Below are 24798 nucleotides of genomic sequence, written 5' to 3' on the forward strand. Positions count from 1 at the left end.
TTCATTCTCAACGTTATGACTTATTAAAGTATAACACTTTTCCATTTACATAGAGATTAAAAGTTGTGGAACACAGAATAGCACTTATCTTGTTGGAGGTCTTCAGGAACATTGTGATGTGACCTACGTGGACAGGTGCAACAACAAAGGATACCATGAAGTTCCAACAACCAACCACATCTTCTCTCCTTTTAGAACATAAAAAGCCCAAATTCTAACTTGGATAAGATGGTGCTTTGGGACACTCATCCACCGTATTCTCAGTCTGCTGGCTTTCCAAATAAAGTTGCTACTCCTTGACCCAGCAACTGTCAGGTAGCAAGCAGTATGAGCTTGGATTTAGGTAACAAATTTTGATGAATCTAGAGAAGATCCCTGCTGCTCATGGCCAGCTATCCCCAACTTAGAAATTATTGGATAAAGCCCTAGCAACTGCTGGGACCACTTATGCTGAAGATCTTCCATATAAAATTCACCCAAAGTGGCCCCAGCTATCCCAGCACTTGGCAGTTGGAATGAGCAATTGGTATCTGGAAGTCAACAGGTAAGCTGTTGTTGTGTATAAACCAAAAACTTTACTCCTCTCTGTTTGGGGCTTTTCTTCTCAGGAATAAGTCATTTTTTTTTATTTGAGTAAGGTACCCTGTTGGAAAGAGGAAACAGTTGCTGATTTTCATCCGATTTTCGAACTGGTTTTTCTGTTTATTTGAATGAAAGCATCTGTGTGTGCCATTTGTTTGTTTGTCTTATATTTCTGTCTTTAAAACCACTATTACTAAAGAAATTCCTCTAGGGAGTGGTTTGATTACAGCTACGAACCCATGACTAAGGAAAAGAGAACATTCTATTGTAACAATGTGTGGTCACAGTACCTGTCTGGAACTCCAATGGGATTTATATGGTTATCTTGAGACCCTGTGTACCATGTACTGCCACCTTTGCTGTGTTAATTGCATCATCTGTGGTCTCCTGTGTCACTGAAAGTGAAAGTCACTCAGTTATATCCGACTCTTTGCAACACCATGAACTGTAGCCCACCAGGCTTCTGTGTCCATGGAATTCTCCAGGCAAGAATACTGGAGTGGGTTGCCTTTCACTTCTCCAGCCTGTGTCACTGGTATATGTAAAATAAAACACCAAGACCAAGCTTAAGGGCTTATTTAGAATTCTCTGTTTGTCTTTAAGCTTTTGTTTCACTTTGTTTTAGAACCATTTCTTGATTTACAGTCAAATCAGTCTGTGATATTTAAAACTTTTACTGATGTCAAATGGAAGAAAGGAACACACACACACACAAAAACTTGTCTGTTTGTGTCTGAGAGTGGGACATTCCCAGGGAGAAGAGAAAACTCCCACTCTGTTCTTAAAACTGAAAGCCTCAGCCCAGAATTCGGCTGATAGGTTTATGCCAAGACAAAATGGTTAAGAGACGATCAATTGCTATTTTTGATTTTACAGTAAAACACTCTGCAATTAGAGCTATTCTGTAAAGACTGTGGGGAAGAATGATGAAATACCCTATGTACAAATATTTGTGCTATTACATCAGGGAAAATTAAAGAAGAAAGGGAACTAGAGTGAGGATATGTTGTTTAAAACCTTCACCCCTCTGTCTGAGCCACCTGCGCCAGCCACTCTGGCTGCTATGTGACTATATCTATGTCTCATTATTTCATTACTTTCCTATACAGCCAGAGCCAGTTCCCAATGCTGGGGCTCAGGAAATGTTTGAACTGGCTCCCATACCTTATAGGGATCAATTAGAAAATCCTGTATTAGGTCCCGGAGCACAGAGACCTAGTCTGGTATTGCCATCTTAGACCTGTTAGGACACCACGTTTGGACCAGGAGCCACTCCCTGCTCAAGCCAATTTCCCCTATGCCATTATCCTGCGAGGGCCTAAATGCAAACAGCCAGCAGGCTGGTTTTAATAAATTATTTTTAATTCAGTAAAAACCAAATAAAGACTCCTCTGATTTTTTTCAATGAATTTAACAAGCCCACGGCAGATCCTGGGGTCTCTAAAAGTGCTAGAAATGTAAATATGAGAAAACTGCAGACATGAGATGATGCATTTGGAATGAACCCTTCTCAGTTGGTAGATGCTGCTTTTAAAATATTCAACAACAGGAAACAATAACAGAAATAAGAAGATGCAAACAGAATGCCACTTTTCTGGCAGCAGCATTTGATTCCAGAAGACAAGTAACCTGAATAGAGGTAAGTCACCACGGAGGAGGGAACAATATACTTACTGTAAGGAGGAAGGACAGTGGAAAAAATGACTGTCCTGGGCTAAAACACTAAAAACAAAACAAAGAAATATAGGAACCTTTCATTTGGCAGAAAGAGAGGAAAACTCTGAAGATCAATGAAGAGGCTCAGATTCTCTCTTGGACTTGAGGCACCCAATTACAATTTCCCCACAGGAGCCCAAGGTAAAACTGACAGTGGGGAATGATCTGATTGACTTTCTGATAGACAAGGGTGCAACATACTTTACGGTAAACACCAGGGTAGCACAGAAAACATCTCGATCCATCTCAGTCACAAAAGTCTCTAAAGAAGTACAAAATCATTCCTTCTTACAAATTCCAGAATGCCAACTAAGGGATCTCATCCTGAAACACAACTTCTTATATATGCCAGAGTAACCAATCCTTTTGAGTTGAGATTTCCTTTGTATATGAAATGCTCAAATAACTTTTTCGCCAGAACAGCTTGACATCAGAATCCTATCAGAGCATGCTTTAAGACTCTAGATGGCATTTATGAAATGCCCCCTCCAAAAAAGAGACAGAGCTCTTTACCCCTACCCCCATGGAAATCATGATCTGAACTACACGGACACCTCCAAGAACAGAGGATTTATACACCAAGAAGTTTGCACCAAGCAACCACAACCCCTCCACTTGTAGTATAAATGAAGACTAAGTTCTAAGTTGGTGAGATGTTTCTGTGAGATACTAGACATCTTCTCAGTCTGCCAGTTTTCTGAACAAAGTTGTTAATACTTGCCCCAAAAAACTGTCTCAATTTACTGGCTTGTTGTGGAGCGAGAAGTATGAGCTTGGACTCAATAAATTGAGGTGGAAATTAAGACATTCTCAAAAGAAAGCTGAGGGAACTCATGGCCACTAGACTGACACTGTAAGAAAAATTCAAGGGAGTCCGCCAAGGTAAAATAAAGTCATGAGATAGTAAATCAATGCTGTATGGTAACATAAGGATTTCAGTAAAAGTAAATATGTGGGCAAATTTAAAATCTAGCATTACTGTAAAAATGGTCTGTAAATACAACGACTTAAATATGTCTTTATTTTTCACATAATTTAAGACTGAAACACTTAAAGGGAAAAAAAATCCACAATCATTAGTCTAAAAGCTAGTATTTTGTAACTCTGGTTATCACTCCACATGTTGTCTTCAATATCATTTGAGAAACTACTACATTTAGAAGTATTATTAGTTTATTTTTAGGGGCACACAAAAAGATGAAGTTTTCTGACATCAACAAGCAAAAGGGGTAGGACTGGACCTGTGGAGAAGAGCTATTGCATATCATTGAATTTAAGCTGGTATAAATTCAATCACAGCGTCATAATGTTACATGGTAAGTGCAATTCCCATGGTAACCATAGGGAAATTAGGTATATAATATATAAAAAAGGAAATGAGAAAAGGATTTAAATGTTTCACTGCAAAAAACAACTAAACACAAAAGAAAACAGTAAGGCAGGAAATAAGGAGTAAAAGATTATAAAGTATATAGAAATAACAAATTAAAACAGATGACAGAAACAAAACAACAAATATTTACAGACATGACAGAAGTAACATGACAACAGCCCCCCTTATCAGTGATTACTTTAAATGGAAATGGATTAAACTCTCCAATCAAATGGAGATTGGCAGAATGCATAAAAACACATTTCATGGTGTTTACAAGAGATTCAATTTTAGATCTGCTGTACAACAAAGTGAATCAACTACTGGCATACATATATTTCCTCTCTCTTAGACCTTCCTATGGAGAAGGCAATGGCACCCCACTCCAGTACTCTTGCCTGGAAAATCTCATGGACAGAGGAGCCTGGTAGGCTGCAGTCCATGGGGTTACTAAGGGTCGGACATGACTGAGCAACTTCACTTTCACTTTTCACTTTCATGCATTGGAAAAGGAAATGGCAACCCACTCCAGTGTTCTTGCCTGGAGAATCCCAGGGATGGGGGAGCCTGGTGGGCTGCTGTCTATGGGGTCAAACAGAGTCGGACACGACTGAAGTGACTTAGCAGCGCAGCAGACCTGCCTCTTACCCCACACACCCAACCATCTAGGTCATCACTGAGCATACACCTGAGCTCCCTGTTCTATGCAGCAGATTCCCACTAGCTATTTTTTACATGGTGGTATATATATGTCAATCCTAACCTTCCAGCTCATCCCACCCTCACATTCCCACCTTTCCCCCACTTTAGTGTCCACATGTCTGTTCTCTATGTCTGCATCTCTATTCCTGTTTTGCAAATAGATTCATCTCTGCCCTTTTTCTGGATTCCATATATATGCATTAATATGTGATATTTGTTTTTCTCCTTCTGACTTACTTCACTCTGTATGACAGACTCTAGGACCAACCACATTTCTAAAAACAACCCAATTTTGTACCTTTTTATGGCTGAATAATATTACACTGTATAGATTTACCATTTTTTCTTTTTTTTGTATTTTTTGAACATTAATAAAAGTTTCAATACAGCAAGAAAACATAATAGTTATAAACATTTATGTACATAATACAGACAAGCAAAATTTATAAAGCAAACACTGACAGAATTGAAACTGTATTATGATAGTTGGAGATTTTAATACCCCACTCTTATTAACAGACAGAACAACCATACAGAAGATAAATAGGGAAACAGAGGACTCAATCAATACAAGAAACTAACTGTACCTAACAGACATATGCAAAATGCTCCACCCAACAATAGGATGCACAAACTTCTCAAGTACACATGGAACATTTTCAGGACAGACTAGATGTTTGGCCACAAAATCGCAATAGACTTAAAAAGATAGGTAACAGGACAAAGTTAGAAGTCAATAACAAAACAAAAATGAAAATTCACATATTTGTGGAACTTAATATACTTTCAAGCAACCAGTGGATCAAAAAAGTAATCACTAGGCAAACTATAAAATATTTGGATATGTGATGAAAATAACAAAATCCATGGATGTAGCAAAAGTAGTACATGGGGGAAATGTATATCTAAATGCAAACATTTAAAAAAAAAAAAAAAAGAAAGCTCTCAAATCAACAACCTAGCTTTAAAACTTAAGAAAATGGAAAAAGCAAAAGGAAGAAAATCATACAGATCAAAACAGAAATAAACAAAATGAAGAACAGAAAACCAACAGAGAAAAATCAATGAAACCCAAGGTTATTCTCCGAATATATCAACAAAATTGATAAGCTTTTAACATAATATACAAACATGAAAAAGAGAAAAGACTCAAATTACTGAAGTCAGAAATTAAAGTGGGAAAATTACCACCGATTTAACTGAAATATGAGGGTTATAAGAGAGTACTATAAGGAATCATATCTCAAAAAACTAGATAAACTCAATGAAATGGAAAAATTCCTAGCAACATAAAACCTACCAAGACTGAATCAGAAAAGAAATCAGTAAAGAATAAGAAAACACAAATAGACCTACAACGAGTAAAGAAATTGAATCATTAACCAAAACTCTCCAAACAAAGAAAATTCCTGGACCCAATGACTACACTGGTGAATTTCATCAAACATTCCAAAAATCACAAATACCAAACCATTAGGATGGCTACATCAAAAAACCAGAAATCAATAAGGATGTGTTAACATGGAAAACTTGGAACATTTGTGTCCTGTTTTAACAGCCACTGTGGAAAACAGTATTTTACTCAAAAAATTAAAAAAAGAATGCATACAATCCAGCAATTCTACTTTCCGGTAAATACCCAAAGAATTGAAAGCAGGGTCTTGAAGGGCTATTCATATACCCATGTTCCAAGCTGCCTTATTCACAAGAGCTAAGATGTTCAAGCAACCCAAACGTCCATCAGCTAATGAATGGGTAAGAAAACTGTGGTACATACATACAATAGACTATTATTCAGCCTTAAAAAGGAATGAAATTCTGAAATGAATGAATTCAACATGGATGAACCTTGAGAACTTCATCCTAAGTGAAATAAGTTAGTCTTAGACAAATATGTGATTCCACTTACATGAATCAAAATCATAAACAGAAACACTCTAATGAGGGATTGATGAAGGTTCATTGTTTAATGAGAATTTGAGTTTACAAGATGAAAAGTAGATAGGTAGATGGTAGTGATCGTTGTATAACACAGTGAATGTACATTAAAACCACAGTGTTTTATATTAAAAATCATTGCAAAAGTAAGTTTTATATGTATTTTAACACAATGAAGACACTTTTTAAAGAATGGGGAATCTGAGTGAGTTATAGACTCTTAGTTAAAAAATCATGTTCTCATGAAAACCTATACTCAAATGTTCATAACATTTATCTATCATAAATGGAAACAATCAGATATCTTTCAGTTGATGAATAATTATACAAATATTAGTACATTCATACAATGGAATACTGTCCGTCAATGAAATTGAAAAAACTGTAGATGCATGCATCAATCTGGATGAATGTCAAAGGGAATTACACTGAGTGGAAAAAATGCCAATCACAACAGGTTGCATGCTCTGTGATTCTTCTATATAACTTTCTTAAAATGACGAGATTATAGAAGTGCAGAAGAGATTAGTCATTGAGAGGGGTTAGGGTTTGAGGTGAGTAGATGCAGATGGAAGGAAGGGGAATGTGGTTATAAAGGGCAACAGAAGTAATACTTCTGGTGATTCCAGTCGAGGTTGATGCATGAGACAGAGTGCTCAGGGCTGGTGCACTGGGATGACCCTGAGGGATGGGATGGGAAGGAAGGTGGGAGGGGGGTTCAGGATGGGGAACACATGTACACCCATGGCTGATTCATGCCAATGTATGGCAAAAACCACTAAAATACTGTAAAGTAATTAGCCTCCAATTGAAATAAATAAACTAAACACAGACACACACACACACTTGTAAAAAAAAGAAAAGAAAAGAAAAACTGGAGCTGGAAATTAAGAACTTTGAATCCAAGGCTAAGGAGATTGAACTCTTTCTTATAGGCAGTGGGGGAATCCTCAGGGTGTTTGAGTGAAACACTGACATTTATGTGTTTAGAAGCAACTTCCTGTAGCACTGTGGCTAATAAGGAAGGAGGCCAGGCTAGTGGTATCTTAAGAATCTCTCTTCACCTCTTCAAAAAACTGGAAATGATCATTCACGGGGTATGTTTACTGAGCCTATGCAAAACTGAAGGTATTCCTAGCAACTTCTCCCTACCTTACCTCCACATCTTTAAAATTCATTAAGTCTGTATTATCTTATGTCTTGAGATGTTAATGACTTTGAATAATTGTCAACATTTGCAATTACAATGACTGATACTTTATTATTTCTCATAATGAGCAATGCGAATTAAAATTGATTGTGCTAGAAAAAAAAAGGTAATACTTCTGGTGATTAAACCAGTCTATCTTGGTTGTGCTGTTAAGATCCACAAACATACATATGATAAAACTACACAGAACCATATACACAAAAGATACATAAAATGAATGTAAGTAAAACTTGGGAAATTTGAGTAAGATTGGTGGGTTTTATCAATATCAATAGCTTGGTTTCGATATCATACCATTACAAGTTTTACCAATGGAGTAAACTGGGTAAAAGGCACACATCATCATTTTGTATTATTTCCTACATGTTAACATGCAATCATTTCAAAATAAAAAGTTTAAAAAATACTACGGACTATTTTTTAAAATACAATACAAATGTACACTGGGTTTGGTTTTTCCAGCAGTCACATATGGATGTGAGAGTTGGACCATACAGAAATCTGGAGCGCTGAAGAATTGACACTTTCAAACTGGTAGTGTTGGAGAATAGTGTTGGAGAAGACTCTTGAGGGTCCCTTGGACTGCAAGGAGATCAAACTAGTCAGTCCAAAAGGAAATCAACCCTGAATAGTCACTGGAAGCTGAATCCTCCAGTGAAGCTGAATCCTCCAGTGCTGAAGCTGATACTCCAGCGCTTTGGCCATCTGATATGAAGAGCTGATTCATTAGAAAAGACCCTGATGCTGGGAAAGATTGAAGGCAGGAGGAGAAGGGGACAACAGAGGACAAGATAGTTAGATGGCATCACCAACTCAATGAACATGAGTTTGAGCAAGCACCAGGAGATGGTGAAGGACAGGGAAGCCTGGGGTGCTGCAGTCCATGGGGTCACAAAGAGTCGGACATGACTGCATGACTAAACAACAACAACAACTCTGGGTTTTATATCAAAAGTATTATAACAAGAAGAGCACAAAGGGCAGAAGGTAGTAAATAGAATTGTGTTGCCCTAAGGCTTTAATATTTTGTATTTTGTATTATAGAATAATATTAATTTACAGATTATAAAAATAATTATAATCCCTAGAGCAACCACCCCTAAAATAATTCAAAACTGTAAAAGCCTATAGAGGAGACAGAAAGGAACACTAAAGAATTAGAAATTAACTAAAAAATTAAAACACATGAAAGAACAACCAAAACAACTCACCAAGAATAGAGAGGATACATAAGAAAAAATGGTCTTAATTATAATGTAAACCCAAGTATACCAGATAAACTAAATATTAATGGACCAATGATTCTCATTAAAAAAGACATTATCCTCATAAAAAGTAAGAACCAATATTGTTTATAAAAGATGCACTTTAAACATAAATATGCAAAGCAGTTGAAAGACAAAGGACAGAAAAAACAACACACAAACTCTAACTATAAGAAAATGTAGCAATATTAATAAAAGCAATCTTTAGACAAGAATTATAACCAGAGACCATGGATATTTCATAATGAAAGGGTGAATTCACCAACAAGATCTAACAATTCTAAATTTAAATGTATTTTTAAAAAGTGTTTAAAATGTAAGAAGCCAAACATATGTGAAACAGAACACCATTCCATGTTCGATGCATGTGACAAGGGCTCAGGGCCGGGGCAATGGGATGATCCAGAAGGATGGGATGGGGAGGGAGGTGGGTGGGGGGTCCAGGAAGGGGAACACATGTAAACCCATGGCTGATTCATGTCAATGTATGGCAAAAACTATTACAATATTGTAAAGTAATTAGCCCCCAACTAAAATAAAATAAATTTATAAAAATAAAAAATAAAAAAAATAAAAATTTGAGTGAGTTTGAGAAGTTTACAGAGTACTTATTAGTTGTTTCCTCAGTTAATGTTCATTTTTCCATTACCTTATCACTGGTATAAAGAATAAAGATGTTTGAGAACTGAAAAAAAAAAAAAAAAAGAAGCCAAACAACCACAATAAAAACAATAAACAGAGCTAAAGTGATAAATAACATAAATCAGCAACCAGAGTGGGAGATATCAATACCCCTCTCTCCATAATTCACAGACGAGGCATTTGGAGCCCTTAATTTCTCTGGTGTGGCAGACTGCTCACAGAAGTAAGAAGGCAGGTGACATGGTCTAATCTTGTCGATTTGATAGCTACTTCTTTTCTAAATAGAATAATATTTACTGTGAAGAGAGGCCTTATGCATAGAATATTTTTTAAAAAGGATTTCCTGGTTGAATGTTTATTATATATTTTGTAAGTAATTATACAATGTAGATTTATGAGGCATGGTTTCCTGGAGAAGGTAACATAAACTACACATCTCTTTGGGAATATTAAATGCAGATGTTCTATAATGCAAATGCTCCCCTCTAAGTGCAACAGCTCTGCAAAAACTCACTTGGAGCTCTTATCTATTACTGCAGGCCATAGAGTATGAATCCAATAAAAGAAAAACCCTGCAAAGCTGAAATCAATGACTGACCTTTCCTTGCTTTGTCTAAACCTCTTGATTGACTGCTGTACCTTTGAAATTAATAATAAAGCTTCACAGTAGGTAAGTTCTATGCTGTGTGGGAGTTTGAACTGCAACAAACAAAGTGTCAGCTTTGTGTTAACTCAATAGAAAAAGAAGGGAAAATACAGTATAAAATGTTTAAAAAGACTGTCAACCGATTTAAAGTGACCAATATTTACAGAACACCACATCCAAGAAATGAAGAGAGTTCATCATTTTTAGGTGGACGTGGGAAATTCATCAAGGTAAATGATTTGGTAGGCAAGGAGACCAGTTTAAATATATTTAAAGTATTGACGTCATCGAGATTTGTTCTTGGGTCACAATGAATTTGGAGAAGGAAATGGCAATCCACTCCAGTATTCTTGCCTGGAAAATCCCATGGACAGAGGAGCCTGGCAGGCTATGGTCCATGGGTCACAAAGAGTCGGACACGACTGCATGACTAACACACACACACACAATGAATTTAAGTCAAAAGCAAATAACACTAAGGATAGATGCATTAATACATTTTTAAAAGGTTATCAATTCATTTCTAAGTAATCTATGAGTCAAGTGGGAAATAAAACACTTTTTAAATATTTTAAATTAGATATTGTGGAATGTAAGTAATGCTTGTATGGTAATGTATAGCTTTAAATGTTTATGCTAGAAGAGAAAATTTAGAATCAAACACCTAATTTTCTACCTAAAGAAACTAATAAAAGCAGAGCAAAGTAAACCTAAAGGGAATATAAAAAAGAAACTTAAGATAACAGCAGTCAAGGAAATAGGAAAGAAAACCTGCAACAGAATATAGCTGCTGCTCCTAAGTTGCACCAGTCGTGTCTGATTCTGTGTGACCCCATAGATGGCAGCCCACCAGGCTCCCCCATCCCTGGGATTCTCCAGACAAGAATACTGGAGTGGGTTGCCATTGTCTTCTCCAGTGCATGAAAGTGAAAAGTGAAAGTGAAGTCGCTGAGTTGTATCCGACTCTTAGCGACCCCATGGACTGCAGCCTACCAGGCTCCTCTGTTCATGGAATTCCCCAGGCAAGAGTACTGGAGTGGGTTGCCATTGCCTTCTCCGAGAATATAGCTAATGAAGCTAAAATTTGGTTTTTTGAAATGGTTAGTACAATTCATAAACCTCTAGCAAGACTGACCAAAAAAGGGAAAATAAAAATGTCCAATACCAAAATGTACTGGACCTAGAGGTGACAGCTGAACAACATTCTGAATGTACTAAAGTCTACTGAATTGTTACTTTAAATTGGTTAATTTTATGAGAATTTCACCTCAACAAATTAGTTTTAAAAATTAAAAATTTTAAAAACACTTAGAAGTCCCACATCAGAAATAAATCAGAGGACATCTTTGTATTCATATAGTTTTGGTTAAAACAATGTATTTAAAGCATTCTCAGCCAAAATGGGGAGAAGGCAATGGCACCCCACTCTAGTACTCTTGCCTGGAAAATCCCATGGACGGAGGAGCCTAGTAGGCTGCAGTCTATGGGGTCGCTAGGGGTCGGACACGACTGAGCGGCTTCACTTTCACTTTTCACTTTCATGCATTGGAGAAGGAAATGGCAGCCCACTCCAGTATTCTTGCCTGGAGAATCCCAGGGACGGGGGAGCCCGGTGGGCTGCCGTCTATGGGGTCGCACAGAGTCGGACACGACTGAAGCGACTTAGCAGCAGCAGCAGCAGCAGTCAAAATGGCGAGGTTACAATGTCTTGCACCAGTGGTCTGATCAAAATGAACACTGACCATAGAGACTGTATTGGAAATGTGATTGGAATAAATATTCTGATCATAAACAGTATACGACTAACAAGGTACAACTGCTGAATTTTTAATATTCAGTGTTTCTTGAGGAGAAGTGCTTGGAATAAAGTCTGGTTCACGAATAATCATGATCCACCCTGTAGTATAGGTATATTTTAAAAACCAGTATACTCCTCTACTAGAATATATGGGTTTCCTTACAAAAAGAATCATATCTTGCTTGTGTTGACTTTTCACTAAAACTAGTTGGTCTATACACATATTACTATTTGGGAAATATTGCTGAGCTAAATTAAACTGCTTTTCTTTTTTGATGTTCAAAAACAAAAGATTTATTATAGACAATTTTTCAAACCACATAACTTCCAAAGTGTCACATTAAACCATGTAAAGTTTAGATAGTGAAATAAGTCACTGAGTCATCAGAAATAGCACCATTCAGTTTCAGTATTGAACCAGATAATCACAATGGTGTGATCACTCACCTAGAGCCAGACATCCTGGAATGTGAAGTCAAGTGGGCCTTAGAAAGCATCACTATGAACAAAGCTAGTGGAGGTGATGGAATTCCAGTTGAGCTATTTCAAATCCTCAAAGGTGATGCTGTGAAAGTGCTGCACTCGATATGCCAGCAAATCTGGAAAACTCAGCAGTGGCCACAGGACTGGAAAAGGTCAGTTTTCATTCCAATCCCAAAGAAAGGCAATGCCAAAGAATGCTCAAACTACCGCACAATTGCACTCATCTCACACGCTAGTAAAGTAATGCTCAAAATTCTCCAAGCCAGGCTTCAGCAATACGTGAACCGTGAAATTCCAGATGTTCAAGCTGGTTTTAGAAAAGGCAGAGGAGCCAGAGATCAAATTGCCAACATCTGCTGGATCATGGAAAAAGCAAGAGAGTTCCAGAAAAACATCTATTTCTGCTTTATTGACTATGCCAAAGCCTTTGACTGTGTGGATCACAATAAACTGTGGGAAATTCTGAAAGAGATGGAAATACCAGACCATCTGACCTGTCTCTTGAGAAACCTGTATGCAGGTCAGGAAGCAACAGTTAGAACTGGACATGGAACAACAGACTGCTTCCAAATAGGAAAAGGAGTACGTCAAGGCTGTATATTGTCACCTTGCTTATTTAACTAATATGCAGAGTACATCATGAGAAACGCTGGGCTGGAAGAAGCACAAGCTGGAATCAAGATTGCTGGGAGAAATATCAATAACCTCAGATATGCAGATGACGCCACCCTTATGGCAGAAAGCGAAGAAGAACTAAAGAGCCTCTTGATGAAAGTGAAAGAGGAGAGTGAAAAAGTTGGCTTAAAGCTCAACGTTCAGAAAACTAAGATCATGACATCTGGTCCCATCACTTCATGGGAAATGGATGGGGAAACAGTGGAAACAGTGTCAGACTTTAGTTTTTTGGGCTCCAAAATCACTGCTGATGGTGATTGTAGCCATGAAATTAAAAGACGCTTACTTCTTGGAAAGAAGGTTATGACCAACCTAGATAGCATATTTAAAAGCAGAGACATTACTCCACCAACAAAGGTCCATCTAGTCAAGGGTATGGTTTTTGCAGTGGTCATGTATGGATGTGAGAATTGGACGGTGAAGAAGGCTGAGCACCGCAGAATTGATGCTTTTGAACTGTGGTGTTGGAGAAGACTCTTGAGAGTCCCTTGGACTGCAAGGAGATCCAACCAGTCCATCTTAAAGGAGATCAGTCCTGGGTGTTCATTGGAAGGACTGATGTTGAAGCTGAAACTCCAATACTTTGGCCACCTCATGCGAAGAGTTGGCTCATTGGAAAAGACCCTAATGCTGGGAAGGATTGGGGGCAGGAGGAGAAGGGGATGACAGAGGATGAGATGGTTGGATGGCATCACCAACTTGATGGACATGGGTTTGCGTAAACTCCAGGAGATAGTGATGGACAGGGAGGCCTGGCGTGCTGCGATTCATGGGGTTGCAAAGAGTCGGACACAACTGAGTGACTGAACTGAACTGAACTGAACTGCTTATGGCTGCTGATTTCAAGTACCTTGCCTTGAGGTTGGCAAGCTTGCCCTACAGCAGCAACAAAAAAGCTGCAGGTCTCAAAATCTCTCAATAGTGAGATACAGGTTAGTTCAAGTGAGATATGGCTTTTATTTTCAATTTAAGTGGATTCTCAAATGGGACTAATACTCTATCATTTTGCTGGCTATGTAAGAAGTCACCTATGGAAACTTGAGTTTTTTGGTGCCATTTTTGTGACATGTTTTTGTGCTGAGGGTACACCATTTCTGACTACCTGACTGGCATGCCACGTGGACAGCTCCTGCTTTCCAGTTTCTAAGAGTGAAGATATGCCTGAGTGTTGGGACAGCATTTGCATCTCCTTAAATAATCACAAAATCCTGGGCTGAAGTTGAACATTCACCTGGACACATTCATCTAGCCTATGGTTCTCAGTGGGAACAATAATCATTTTCTCAGATGACATGTGGAAATATCTAGGGCATTTGAGATTGTCACAATGATGCAGTGACATCACTGGGTGCTAAATATCCTACAATGTGGAGGAAGAGTCCTGATCAACACAGAACTGAACACTCTCCAAAGTTAGTAGTGTCTCCTATTGGTCTAACCCACCTTCAACCACAACTAAACAAAAAGAGAAGCTTCTCCAAGGACACACTGCTTCTCAGAACCACCCACAGGAATGAACTAACTAGTCAAGACAGGAGTAAGGGGTGAGATCCTTCAGAGAGAAACTCTAGAAAATACCCTGTTTGATTATAAAAATTTTGTTATGGGGATAACACTTTGCAGAAACTTGTCTAAGTCATAGGTGTGGTCATCACTTGTCTGATGGGTATGCCAGGATTTGAAAATGAGTCTGCGGTCTACCAACCACTTGACACATAATAAAAGCTCAATAAATGGAAGCAATTGTAATTAATTTCAACTACTAGTAATCTAAATAATAATTATGAGAAAAAAATTAACTAGAAACATTTCCTATATGAAAATAAGTAAAAGGAGACAGAAATACACATACATATATAATTTTCTAATGTTGAAAGAAAAAAAAATGACATCTTTTTGATCAATTCTGCTATGGTCAAAGAGCCAGGAAAAGTAACACAAGTGCATCCAGCAGCCAAGTTCATGGCTTCAAATACAGAAAGGTATCTATGGGAATTCCTACTAACCCCAAGAGATTTTGAATATACATCTATAACTACAGCTATGTTGATATCTACATCTCTTAACTGATGCCTGTAACTATATGCACATCTACATCTGTATCTCCAAGGAAGCTGTGTCTTGGAAGTATTTAGAATTATCTGAAAAACTATTTTAAAATCTAATAGAAAGAGTAAAGGGATTAACATGAGCAGTGACTAATAACAGTTGAGTTTGAAAAAGTTACCATTTCATTCCCAGGTGGTTTTAATTATGAAAATCTGTCCCTAATTATATATTTATAAATGTGGTATCTAAATGATTTTACTTTATTCTCATACTAGGCTGTTTTAAGTTGTTTTTTTCCCTTTTATTTATTTTATTTTTAAATTTATTTATTTTAATTGGAGGCTAATTACTTTACAATATTGTAGTGGTTTGTGCCATACATTGACATGAATCAGCCATGGGTGTACATGTGTTCCCCATCCTGAACCCCCCTCCCACCTCCCTTCCCATCCCATCCCTCAGGGTCATCCCAGTGCACCAGCCCTGAGCACTCTGTCTCATGCATCGAACCTGGACTGGCGATCTATTTCACATATGATAATATACATGTTTCAATGCTATTCTCTCAAATCATCCCTCCCTTGCCTTCTCACACAGAGTCCAAAAGTCTGTTCTTTACATCTGTGTCTCTTTTGCTGTCTCACATATAGGGTCATTGTTACCATCTTTCTAAATTATATATGTATACATTAATACACTGTATTGGTGTTTTGCTTTCTGACTTACTTCACTCTGTATAATAGGCTCCAGTTTCATCCACCTCATTAAAACTGATTCAAATGTAGTCTTTTTAATAGCTGAGTAATATTCCATTGTGTATATGTACCACAGCTTTCTTATCCATTCATCTGCCGATTTTAAGTTTTTTGAAATAATGATTTAATTATGCCCTGGGTTATTCCTATAAGATATCTAGATATCTGGATCACAAAGCCATTTATAAGGTACTGTAATCTATCTGGTAATGGCAGAGAAAATCATCAACTTTTTGAGCTCAGACTTTCACTGATAACATTATATAAAAAGAAAAAGAGCAACAATGATAAAAGATTGGAGCACAAGGATAAGGGGCTGAAGACTGTCCCAGGAAGAGAGCCTATCATTGATAAATGTTTGTTGGCAAAGGGTGGGAGCGGCAAGAGGAAGAGAATAGGAGGTTCCAAACAGATAACCACACACAGATATCCTGAGGAGGAACCTAAGTATCTTGGCTAGGATGCAGATTTTGTGCAAGTAAGGCAATACATGCCAAAAGAGGTGTGATCAGTTACCTCAATCCATTGTAGTACAACCTCTTATAGTCAACATTTATTCTAGTGATATTTTCATCCGCAAGTTTCTGAAGGGTATAAAATGTGCCCACGTGCTGAAAACCAGGAGCTTTGCTCTTGATATAGTTTCTCTCAGAACCTGGTAACCAAGCAATCTATAGGGAGAAATAGGACGTCTTTCAGTGGATAATCAGCACTCTAGACACAAATAGCCCCATGTAGAATGGGAGGAGACCCATTCCAGCATGGGTACATTTTACAGGGAGCCTTTGGTGGAATAGTCAACCTGACTTAATATTGTCTAATGAACTTTTTTACAATTTACTTTAAATTGGAAGATAATTGCTTTAGATTGTTGTGTTGGTTTCTGCCATACAACATTTAACGAACTCCTATAATGAGGCTTTCACCAGGGTTGTTCTGGAGATGAGTTTTCCCAGTTAACATCATTGGACCAAGGGTCCACAGTGATATCATATTAGCCAAAGTGGATGAGGAGTTGGTAGGTGTGGATGAAAAGTCAGAACTATAAACATCTCCTCTGGGTGATGATGCTAAAAAATCACCTTTGAGCAGAGTCATATCCTGCTAACAGGGGATGACTCATCTGTGGAAATGGTTCTATTTGCAAAGATACGTACTTGTTTCACTCATAGCATTCTTCCATATTTTTAAATTTTAAGACATTTGGAATGATTAGCTGCCAAAATGCAGCAAGTTCTGAAAAACATGATGAACAAATCTCTGCTCAAATAAGAACCAGATGTCCTTTCTATATTATTAATGAAAACCAAGTCCTCAAAGCCTTAGTGTTCCATGCCCAGGCCCTTTCTAATAGATGCATGTTGGTGATGGTGAAGGTCACATTGTATAGCAATCACACACATTCCCATTTAACACACTGGTGACATTTCATTTGGTTTGGAACAGCAAACAGCCTCAATGTTTTCCTCAATGATGTAAATTTAACTGGGTCATTCTTGGATTGTCACATGTAGCTGTATAAGCAACCAACTCCATTTCTATAGAGAGCAGAATTATTTAAGGATCCCAGGAAAGATCTACAAGGTAGGTCAGGTTGAAAAGCTATGCTCTTGGGACAAGCAATCCACCTCCCAACCTCTATCATAAATACTTAGACAGACATACCAGATGTTGCTCAATCTTAGAGTCAAGGATCACTCTTACTACAAGGTGGATATACGATGATCTGGAAGGATGTTTTGTAGGAGGAGCCTCAAGATCAAATATCACCAATTTTTTTTTCTTCTGTGCAATTTCCAATAAATCAGTTAGCTTAGCAATCCTCTGCTTTCTTGCTCTTTTCTTATCAGCCTCTGATAAGGGTTTCATATGAATAAATGGTTTGATCTAAAAATAAGTACATCAGAGAAAACATTGGCTCCTATCAAAAGCATTTTGCAATTCTCCTGCATTTAGGCCCACACCCAGCCCTACCTCCATGTTGATCCATTACCATTCAACCCACCAGGACTTCTGAAATACTGGTCCTGAGATAAGAGTTGCCAAGAAGAGAAATTAAATGTAATTTCCATTGGAAGTGATGGTATTTGCAATGATTTATTCTATATCATTGGAGAAGGCAATGGCAACCCACTCCAGTCCTCTTGCCTGGAAAATCCCATGGATGGAGGAGCCTGGTAGGCTGCAGTCCATGGGGTCGCTGGGAGTCGGACACGACTGAGTGATTTCACTTTCACTTTTCACTTTCATGCATTGGAGAAGAAAATGGCAACTCACTCCTGTACTCTTGCCTGTAGAATCCCAGGGACGGGGGAGCCTGGTGGGCGGCCGTCTCTGGGGTCGCACAGAGTCGGACACGACTGAAGTGACTTAGCAGCAGCAGCAGCATTCTATATCATAGAACCTGTTGTATTTGCATTAAAGGTTCTTCTTATTCTTCTCTAGAGCTCCCTTTTTAAACTTTTTAAAAATTCAATGTAATACAATTCATTTTTAGTTTCAATGGTATCTCACATTCTCTCTCACTGTTCTAGTTATGGGCAATGAACAAAAAAATACGCTTTAGCTTCAGACTGAATTGGATTCAAACCCACCTCTATCATACATCTGCCTCCCTTGCCACATTCACCTGTTACAAAACTTTCCTCTACTTGCACAGCTTAGTTCAAATGCTACCTCCTCATGAAGACTTCCTGAAATATTTCTGAACTAAAGAGACTTTGATGGCATTAAACTCCAATGACTAATTTTGTGCCTCTTTAATTCTGTTCTCTATAGTTACTTATTTGTATATGCCTTAAACCCAATTCAAATCTTGGCTTCATATGCTTCTTGCTTTGTAACCTTGGTAAAACCATTTATATTCTCCAAGTCTTTATTGTTCAAACTATAAAATTGGAAAGGGGAGGAATAATCTATGCATTTTGAATGATTATTTTGATGATTAAATATAGTAAAATATTTTCTGGGTCTAGGAGAATGTCTGGTACACAGAATACTGCACAATTCACAACAGTCCCCTCACTTTTCTACTTCTACTCAGTGTAACTTTCTCACAGCAAGAACTGTCAGTTTTTTTAAGACATAGCATTTTATGTTACACCTCAGTCCATATATATATATATATATATATATATGGTCTATATTAAACTTAGTAGATTGTTACTTTTACCATTATTTGCCAATTTTAGATCACTTGTTGGTAAAGTCAGTGATAGATGGGTATCTTTCAGAAGGAAGCAGTAGCTACCTCACATTTTCTCAAGACTAAAGTATTCTTTCTTCATCTCAACACAACTTAATCTTCATTCTTATTCTATCCTCTGTATTTCTCCTCATTCCCGTAACACCCTAGAAAGCTGCCCTTTCTCACTTTTTTCTCAGGAAAGAAAGAATCATATTTCATAATACCAACAAGGCAGATCATCAGTATTGAATTAAACCATGGTCGAGATCTCAGCTGAGTCAATAATTAAGTCTTTTCTTAATCCTCATAAACATAGGAATTTGCTTCATAACTCAAGATTTCCTTAGCTCTACCAGTTCTAGACTAAATGATTCACTTAACTGCTAGACCTTCATGTGGGGAAAACAGTGGAAAAAAACTGGACGGGAAAGATCAAAAACAGATTTAAATAACTCATTTGTGCTTAATTTCTAAAATGTCCCCAAATGGCAAAGGGAATAGGAAATCCATTATACAAGGATATTCATGAAGTCTTTCCCTCAAGGACAACCTGAACAAAAAAAATTGAAATAGCAAAAACTATCAAGATTAACAGGAGGGTTTAAAACTAGATTCCAGTAGTTTTAAGTAGTAAAATGGATAATCTAATAGCTTAGGTAAATCAGGCCTCACCTTAAAATACTCAGAAAAATATACTGAAATGGGACAAAGCCAATTTAGACTCTCTCCAGCCTATGACTGAACATTTTAAAAAGGCTCTAGTAAGTAACAAGCTAGAAATGAAGACAAATTCTCCACAAAAAACCTTGTTTCTCAAGTAAAAAGTAATATTAATGGTTCTCAGTTCTCTATGTCTGTTCTTAGAGAAATTACAAGTAGAAGGGCTGCTGGATGATCCAACTTATCAATTTGTTAAGAAACAGAACAATTAGAGTTGTGGCCAGTATGGCACAGTAGAAAACCCCTCCACTTTCCTTCTCCCATGGACACACCCAAACTACAACCTCTGGCAGAACAAGTATCTATGAGAACAACCTAAAGACTTGTAGTGGACTTCCCTGGTGGTACAGTGGATAGAAATCCACCTGCCAATGCAGGAGACATGGGTTCGATCCCTAGTCCAGAAAGATTCCACATGCCGTGGATCAACTAAGACCGTGTGTCACAATTGCTGGAGCCCATGCTCTAGGGCCCACAAGCCACAACTAAGGAATCCCTGTGCCACAACTACTGAAGCCTGAGTGCTGCAACTACAGAAGCTTGTGCACCTAGAGCCTGTGCTCAGCAACAAAAGAAGCCACAACAAGGGGAAGCGTGTATACCACAATGTAAAGTAGCTCCCATTCACTGCAACTAGAGAAAGCCAGAACACAACAATGAAGATCCAGCACAGCCAAAAATAAACAAATTAAAAAAAACACTAGTAGAGAACATTTCCACAATTACAGATATAAAAAAGGAATCTAGAGATGTTATACAGTTAAGAACCATATGTCAGGGAGGCAATCCACAAAAGGAAGGATAATCACAACTACAGAATATTCTCCCCAGAATCATGGGGTCTGGGCCCCACATAAGACTCTCCAGTCCAAGGGTCCTCTGCTGTCGCTCAACAGAAGAATAGATAAAGAAGACAGGATACATATATACAATGGAATATTACTCAGCTGTAAAAAGGAACAAAATTGGGTCATTTGTAGAGATGTGGATGTATCTACATAGTCACAGAGAGTAAAGTCAGTCAGAAAGAGAAAAACAAATATCATATATTAACATTAGCATATATGTGGAATATAAAAATGGTATAATTATTTTATTTGCAAAATAGAAATAGAGATACAGATGTGGAGAACAAATGTTTGAACGCCAAGGGGGAGAAGGGGATATGTGGGATGAATTGGGAAGTTGGGATTGACATATACACACTATTGGTACTATGTATAAAATATATAACCAAGGAGAACCTATTGTATAGCTAAGGGAACCCCATTCAGTGGTCTATGGTGACAAATGGGAAGGAAATCCAAACAAGAGGGGATATATGTATATGTATAGTTGATTCACTTTGCTATACAGTAGAAACACAACAGGGTAAAGCAACTATACTCTGATAAAAATTAATTTTAAAAACACAAACACATGGAGGCTAAACAATATGCTATTGAACAGTCAATGAGTGACCAACAGGTCAGAAAGACAAAATTTTAAAATAGCTGGAGACAAATGGAAACCCTGAGATCCAAAAATCTGTTGGATGCAGAAAAGGCAATTCTAAAAGGGGTGTCTATAGTGATACAAGTCTACCTCAGGTAAAAAAGAAATTCTGAAAATATGCACCTAAAGGAAAGTACAAAGTGAAAAAACAAAATCCAGTGTTAGTCAACGAAAGATATAATGAAGATCAAAGCATAAATATACAAAATGGAGACTAAAACAACTAAAGAATAGATCAGTGAGCCTAAGGGCTGGTTCTTTTAAAAGATAAACAAAATTCATAAAACTTTAGCCAGACTCATCAAGGAAAGTGATGAAGGGCCCAAATAAATAAAATTAGAAATGAAAGAGGAGCTACAACTGACACCACAGAAATACAAAGGATTGTAAGAGATAACTGCAAATAAAAATATGCCAATAAAATGAACAACCTATAAGAAAAAGATAAATTCTTAGCAAGGTACAATCTCTCAAGACTGAATATGGAAGAAATAGAAAGCATGAACAAAACAATAACCAGTAATGAAACTGATAACCTAAAATTCCCAACAATAATACTCCAGCTCCAGCCAGCCAGTTTAACAGGTGGATTATACCTAATTTTTAGAAGAGTTAACATCTGTCCTTCTCAGTCTATTCCACAAGCTTGAAGTTTCATTTTTATATAGAATCTAAAAACCAAAACATGCAAACATAACAAAATCAAACCGCATGACAGATGTAGAGGGTAAACTAGTAGTTGCCAGAGGGAAGGGAGGATGAATAAAATAGGTGAGATTCAGAGGTACAAACTTCCAGTTATAAAATAAATAATAATGAGGTTATAAATTATAGGGAATATAGTCAATAATATTGTAACAATTTTTATGGTGAGAGGGTAAACAGACTTATTTTTATCATTTTGCAAAGCATAAAAATATCAAATCACTATGTCATCCATCTGAAACTTAGATTAACATAATATTCTAAGTCAATTATACTTCATTTTTTTAAAAAAAGGACAATTATGCAAAATCTTCTCAACGACTCCATTTAGAAGGAAACACTACCACCCAACAGGTAATCATGAGGAGAACTAGCCAAAAATATAAACAGCAATATCATTTTTTTATTGAAACAAGTGCCACTACCTTTACTATTCATCCCACTACGGTAGAAAATCAGATTCCTTAGTGCTTAAAACCACTCAAATGGTGGGAATTTTTAACAATATTAAGTCCTTTTCCATGAACCAACCTATAACTTTTACTTTGAGACCACTGTCATAACACCTCTTTGTTCTCTGCAGCCCTTTCCTAAAATTTTTATGCTAGGAATCTTATTTGCAAAAGAATAACCAGAATAAAAGCACCACAGAAAAATTAGTATCAGGAGTTACAGAAAATTCTACTGAACATTATTTAACTATCAGTATGGACACTAGTATATTGATTCAAAAAGTAAATAAATGGTCATGGCAGCAGAATTCCTGAGGGGAAAAGAGCAGGAATAATTAGAGTCAAACCTGTAAGAATTCACATTATCTGTGTTGATAACTTTTGCCTAAAATTTTCCTAGTGCTGAATTTAAGGAAGATCTAACCCAACTATAATGGCAGACTTGATATAACAAGGATTAACTATACCTTATATTAGTCCAACCAATATATCTATTTCATTTATTTTACAAAAAAATTCCCAAACTCAGACAGTTGGAAGATAAAAATTCATTTAGTATCTGTGAGCTATTAACCAGTTATATCCAAATGTACTCTCTTTGGTTCTATATTTACTTTCTTTGTGTCCTTATCCTAGCTTATGAAGATCATCAACACTGATAGCCCTGATCAGACCAAAATCAACAATTGGCCTGGAAAGTTATGTTTCAGGTTTTACTGAAGGGTCATCCTACTGTTTCTGAAGTCTTAAACCAAGATCTTAAGTCTATGCAGTAATTCACATTGAAATTCTAAGACTGAATTTATAATTCTATTCACAAATCTTCTAAGGAGAAAATTAGCTCTATAAAATACAAACAGTTCCTCATCCAGGGTTCAGCAAACTTATGTGTCAAGAGAGAAGTGTCAAATATCTTTTTCCTTTGTGTGAGACACAGCTCTGTCTCAACTACTGAACTATTACAGTGCAGAAACAGCCATAGACAATTCATAAGTGAATAAGCTTGGCTGTGTTTCAATAAAAATTTATTTACTGACACTAAAAACTTGAGTTTTATGTGAGCTGTACACATCATGAAACATTATTCTTCTGATTTTCTCCAGTGATTGAAAAATTCAAAGACCATACACAGCTCTCAGGCCACACAGAACAGCCACTGGGCTGAATTTAGACAGTAGGCTGCAGTTTGTCAGCTCCTGATCTAGGCCATGATATAAGGTTGGGCAAAAACTTCGTTTAGGTTTTGCACAACATCTTATGGAAAAACCCAAACCAACTTTTGGGCCGATATTGGCTAAGGAAGAGATATAACATAATGAGAGACTGCGAATCATGAAAAGTTATCAAAAACCAACCAACTAAAGAAAATTAAGATGATTTCTGAGAGCCTCCACCACAGCCTCAGCCACAGGCACTATGGCTTCTGGAGTAACGGTGAATGATGAAGTCACCAAAGTTTTTAATGATGTGAAAGGCTCCCAAAAGTGCACCTTTAAAAAGCAAGATGATTTATGCCAGCTCTAAAGATATCATTAGAAAGAAATTTACATGTATTATTAAACATGAATACAAGGGCTCAGGGCCGGGGCAATGGGATGACCCAGAGGGATGGGATGGGGAGGGAGGTGGGTGGGGGGTCCAGGAAGAGGAACACATGTAAACCCATGGCTGATTCATGTCAATGTATGGCAAAAACTATTACAATATTGTAAAGTAATTAGCCCCCAACTAAAATAAATAAAAAAAGAAAGAAAGAAAGAAAAAAAAAAACCATGAAGTGAAGAAGTGAAGTGAAATTCGCTCAGTCGTGTTCAACTCTTTGTGACCCCAAGGACTACACAGTCCATGGGATTCTCCAGGCCAGAATACTGGACTGGGTAGCCTTTCCCTTCTCCAGAGTATTTTCCCAACCCAGGGATCGAACCCAAGTCTCCCACATTGCAGGCAGATTCTTTACCAGCTGAGTCACAAGGGCAAGTAAATGGCTTACACAGTCTTAACCACTAGACTGCCAGAGAAGTCCCAGCAAGATCTTTTCTCATCCACCTCCTAGAATAATGAAAGTAAACACAAAAATAAACAAAAGGGACCTAATTAAACTTAAAAGTTTTGCACAGAAAACAAAAGCACAAACAAAATGTAAAGAAAATCCTCAGAAAAAGAAAATATTTACAAATGAAGCAACCAACACAGTATTTATCTCCAAAATATACAAACAGCTCATGCAGTTCCATATCAAAAGAACAAACAACCCAATCAGAAAATGGGTGGCAGATCTAAACAGACATCTCTTCAAAGACATATGGATTGCTAAAAAGCACATGAAAAGATGCTCAACATCACTAATTAATGGATAAATGCAAACCAAAACTTGAATGAGGCATCACTTCACACCGGTCAGAAAGGC

At 37.3% G+C, this 24798-nt stretch overlaps 1 protein-coding gene and 1 long non-coding RNA gene across 15 annotated transcripts in view; both read right to left on the minus strand.

Moving 5' to 3' along the window:
• The window catches only part of LOC145524716 (glycerophosphodiester phosphodiesterase domain-containing protein 4-like), a 101982-nt gene that overhangs the window by 22770 nt on the left and 54414 nt on the right, over nucleotides 1-24798 (minus strand). For all 14 annotated transcript variants that reach the window (XM_081537470.1, XM_081537467.1, XM_081537462.1 and 11 more), the window contains 2 exons: nucleotides 17499-17720; nucleotides 16350-16504 (listed from right to left, as the gene is read on the minus strand). In XM_081537470.1, coding sequence (XP_081393596.1) covers nucleotides 16350-16504; nucleotides 17499-17720 — 377 coding nt within the window. The remainder of the gene's footprint in view (nucleotides 1-16349; nucleotides 16505-17498; nucleotides 17721-24798) is intronic.
• Nucleotides 990-4662, minus strand: LOC145524719 (uncharacterized). Its single transcript, XR_014067785.1, has 2 exons — nucleotides 1260-4662; nucleotides 990-1076 (listed from the first exon to the last, which is right to left on the minus strand). It is a non-coding gene; the product is annotated as an uncharacterized LOC145524719 (long non-coding RNA).

Source organism: Giraffa tippelskirchi, chromosome 10 (assembly GCF_054371585.1).
Source record: "Giraffa tippelskirchi isolate mGirTip1 chromosome 10, T2T-mGirTip1v1.2.pri, whole genome shotgun sequence".
Taxonomy (NCBI): Eukaryota; Metazoa; Chordata; class Mammalia; order Artiodactyla; family Giraffidae; genus Giraffa; species Giraffa tippelskirchi.